This window comes from Brachionichthys hirsutus, chromosome 6 (assembly GCF_040956055.1).
Source record: "Brachionichthys hirsutus isolate HB-005 chromosome 6, CSIRO-AGI_Bhir_v1, whole genome shotgun sequence".
NCBI lineage: Eukaryota > Metazoa > Chordata > Actinopteri > Lophiiformes > Brachionichthyidae > Brachionichthys > Brachionichthys hirsutus.
In genome coordinates, this window is record NC_090902.1 from 1,556,667 (window position 1) to 1,560,649 (window position 3,983).

At 50.0% G+C, this 3,983-nt stretch overlaps 1 protein-coding gene across 1 annotated transcript in view; it reads right to left on the bottom strand.

The window, feature by feature from the left end:
• Positions 1 to 2,598: 2,598 nt before the first annotated feature.
• afg2a (AFG2 AAA ATPase homolog A) overlaps positions 2,599 to 3,983 on the bottom strand; it is a 67,261-nt gene continuing 65,876 nt past the window's right edge. The window contains exon 18 of the mRNA XM_068740646.1: positions 2,599 to 3,975. Coding sequence (XP_068596747.1) covers positions 3,448 to 3,975 — 528 coding nt within the window. The 3' untranslated portion in view covers positions 2,599 to 3,447. The remainder of the gene's footprint in view (positions 3,976 to 3,983) is intronic.

Genomic DNA, 3,983 nt, shown 5'->3' on the forward strand with positions numbered 1-3,983 from the left:
GCAGGGCTGTTTATGGCTCCGGGGCAGGAAGGAGGCCGGATGACAAACAGGAAGCAGGGCGCTGTATAAATGTCATAAAAGTTGTTTACTCCAGATTTAATCCGGTTTCCTGTGCAGATTAGAACTCACCCAATCTGGTTCCGGAAACGATGTCCCTTCCTTTGCTGTTAAACTCCCACTGGGATCGTTTCTTCTTCTCCTCCTCCACAGAATGCCTCCACATAAGCGTGAAGTACTTTCATGCAGGTGTTCTTATTTACCGGCTTGTTTTTGCTTCTTTCAACATCGTTTTCATTTAATTTACATTTATTTTCCAACACTCTTTTTTTTCTTCAGAGAAACCTGATTTCGATGAAGTTAAAAGCTTTCAGATGTTTGAGACTGAGGTTCTAAGGTAGCAAACGTGATTTCTCGACTCCTTTAAGTCATTTTTTTCACACTACAGACTATTTTTAGACCATTTCTAAAACCTTCTCAGGACTAAAACGTGTTTCTACGCCTCTTCCTGTCCTCAAGCCAACATCAAACCGAGGGACCGGGTGATCTCCCAACCCGTTCTAAACGTGTTCCACAAACGCGAGGCCGCTTCTATTGTTGACAAAGATGTTTTCCTGTTGGCGCTTAATCGGCCTTTTCTCTTCTGACTTTATCTGGTGTCTCTCTGGAGCCGCCAGCTGTGGATGTTGGACCAGTTTTTAAACAGAAAACCAACAAACGTCTGAGGAGATAGCTTGCCCTCCGGTCATCGCGCTGATGTCCATAAAAGCCGCCTTCCTACCCCCCCCCATGTTTCCCCTGATTGCTAATTTCTATTTATATGCCACGAGGGGAAATAATGAAAGCCAGATGTGGAGGCGGAGGGAAGCTGGGGCAGGCCTTACGGTGATGAGCGCTGTGGAGGAGGATCCCGCTCTGCTGCTGGCCGAGCCGGAGGCGCCCGGCCGAGGAAGGGACTGCCCCCCCCCCCCAGTCGGATGTCTGGGACGGAGGTTCCACCATGACTCACTTGGTCTTCATGCCTTTTTGCACTTGCGCAGTCCCAAAAATCTCACAGTTGCAGAAAGAGACACGCCAAGCCTGAGAACTCCAAATAGCACGAGGTGGGCGTGTGGAGCGGCTAAATTTACCCCGAAAGGGCAGGAGGGCGGGCTTACGCCGTTCAGCTACTTAATACGGGGCTTTTTCATGTCGTAGTCGCGGCCCGGCGATGATTAACGCGTGATGCGGTGAAAGAAACGATTCACAGGCCTTTAAATGCTATTTTAGACGCATCAGCTGATCAGGTCGGATTTAAGAGGCAACTTCTGGAAATGGTGGGCGGAGGATCCGTTTCCTTATTTGTCTTAGGCTGTAAAATATCACGTAAACACTGCCTTCCTGTTCACCGCCTCCAGAATACATTTGAGATCTCTCCCACCCCCTCCCTCGTCCGTCCAGGGGAACTATAGTGGAAGCTAAAAAAAGGCCTCCTATTGTTTGCCGGCGTCCAGCAGCCAAGAGCAAATGCAGCTCTGAAAGGTAACAGGAAACGGACCAATCACTAATCCGCTCCCAACTATTCAGGGCGACATAAAAGGTACATCCCACCGAGCAGGCAAAGAAAGCAGGTCCGTTCGGAGGGACGTCCGTTTAATGCAGGCTGGGGGGGGGCGGCCCCCGCCGCCAAGTACCAGATGCTACCTTCCTGTTTAGCATTAGCATCTCATCTGTGAAGTGTCGAAACCTTTAGCCCTTAAACCGACGCAGCTTTTTTGGGGGGGGGGGCTCTCAGGGCACCGCCGTCACATGTAGCCAATTAATCGACGCGGTCCTGTTGTCGTCGTGCCAACGCTGCAGTTTTCCAAACTTCACCGGGAGCATATTTTTTCTCTTTGTCCCAGTGAGAAATTCCCGGTCACAGTTTACTTTTCCCCAATTGTTGCCATTTGTGGCTGACCAACCGACTCCCAAAGTGATGATCTCATCCCCCGGGGGGGGGGGGGGTTCAGTGGACTTCCCAAGCGATAAATTCACTGACAAAAAGAGGTGGCCCAAATGCATTCCCCATTTGGGGGGCTGGATTTGCCCGCCGTTGCCTTTAGTGCAGGAACCAAGCCGTAAAAGCCCCGCCCTGATAGCCCCAGTTTATTATCTTTGAACAGGTGGCCCCGGCTAACCGCTAATGGCCGCTCTCACTCCGTAAGGCACACACAGTTGGGTTCGGGAATATGGAGACCATTTGGGAGTCTGGGAAAGTCTCGAACTCGCGCCGATGAAGCCCGGGGAGTCGGCCATGCAGCGGCGACTGGCCGGCCCAGTGGATGGAGCGAGGGGGTGACTTACTTCCTGTTAGCTTAACTCCTGCTAGCGCGGAGGCTAATCGTGTCGATGACCCGGATTGTTTAGCTTTCAAGGTTGCCAAGGAGAATCCCAGCAAAGAAGAATTCCAAGATTGTAAACAGTCGAATTTGAAGGTGTTGCTCCTCAGCGCTGGAATTCCCTTTTTTTTTACCCACAATTCCCCACTCGGCGTCAACACACACACACACAGAACAGAGCGACTCTTAATCAAGACACCAGACAGCGCTCTTTTTTCATTAATTAATATATTTTCTGCATTAAAGTTAACATAGTTTTTTCTTTTGTGCCACCCTTTAATTTTTCAGTAAGTATTTGATATTTTGTTATATTCAGACATGAGTAAATTTAAGACTGTCTCTTGCAATAAATATCATAAAATAATAGAGCTTCACATAATAAATATTTTTTTTACAACGACAACAAAAAGAAAAAGGTTTTAACAGACATTTTTTTCCTTTTCTTTTTTTTAAAAAATAGCCAGAATTTCCTCTTATGGATTTTTGAGCATACAGATTTACAACCAAAGTAAAAGAAAAACAAACATTTCAGACGGATGCAAGGAGCGAAACGGCATCCGAGCGGAGGAAAGAATACGACAGAGATGGATGTGCTTCTGTTAACGCAACGGTTCCACAACCGATAAACTGAAACATACCTGCTCGCTATGAATAGCCAGGTAGCAGCTACATAATCGCCCTATAGCAGATCGTCCTTCACAGATTTGGTGAGAGGCGACAACCCGGAGGAAACCGCCTACCTAAAAACGGAAGACACTTTTCATATATATATATATACACACACATATATATATATATAAATAGTGTTAATGAGGAGCTGAGGATAGACATAGAAACAGTTAAGGCAAACACTGGTCTGTAAAAACATGGTCCTGATCCAGAGGAAGTAAAAAGGGGCCAAAAAAATAATTGAGTGGTATTCGTTACTCCGTTGCTTAGCTCCGTAGGGCTCCACAGCGAGGAGGAAGAGGCGGGTGGGAGGTGCTTAGAGTGTTTGATAAACATTAATTTGTGACTATTACTATTGTCATCATAAAGATCCACAACAAGAGTCTCCCTCGCACACAATCCCGACCGCAGGGGGGGCCGATCAGGAAGGCTTCTCCCGGCCCCGGGGGGCCCAGCTCTCCAGTTTGCAATAGACAGTGTTGGAGTTCTTGCAGCGACAGCCGGGCCTGCTGACCCGGTCGTGGCAGCCCTGGCACGCCTTCAGGCACCCCTTGATGGGGGGGTAGCACAGCAGGCAGGGGAAGAGTACCGACATTAATCCCATGCAGAGGAAGCGCGAGCAGCAGTGCGAGCGCGACAGCGAGCAGGGCTGGTCGGCGCACGAGTCGCCCTCGTCGTCGTTGGAGCAGTGGTAGAAGACGCCTTTGACCAGACACATGCACGTCCCGTGCTCCAGCGCGCTCTCGGCCGAGCAGAGGCACTGGCCGTCGCACGCCAGACACGCCGGCAGGCTCCGGGGAGCCGTGCAGTCGCTGCATTTACACTTCCCGCAGCGCTCGCAGATGAACTGGTGCCCGGACGCCGCCGCCGCCCCATTGTCAGAGGCAGAAAGGTCTGCCTTCCCTTTGCCCTGCGGCTTGAGTGGAGCCTCTAGTGGAGGCTGGTGGAACTGAGGTC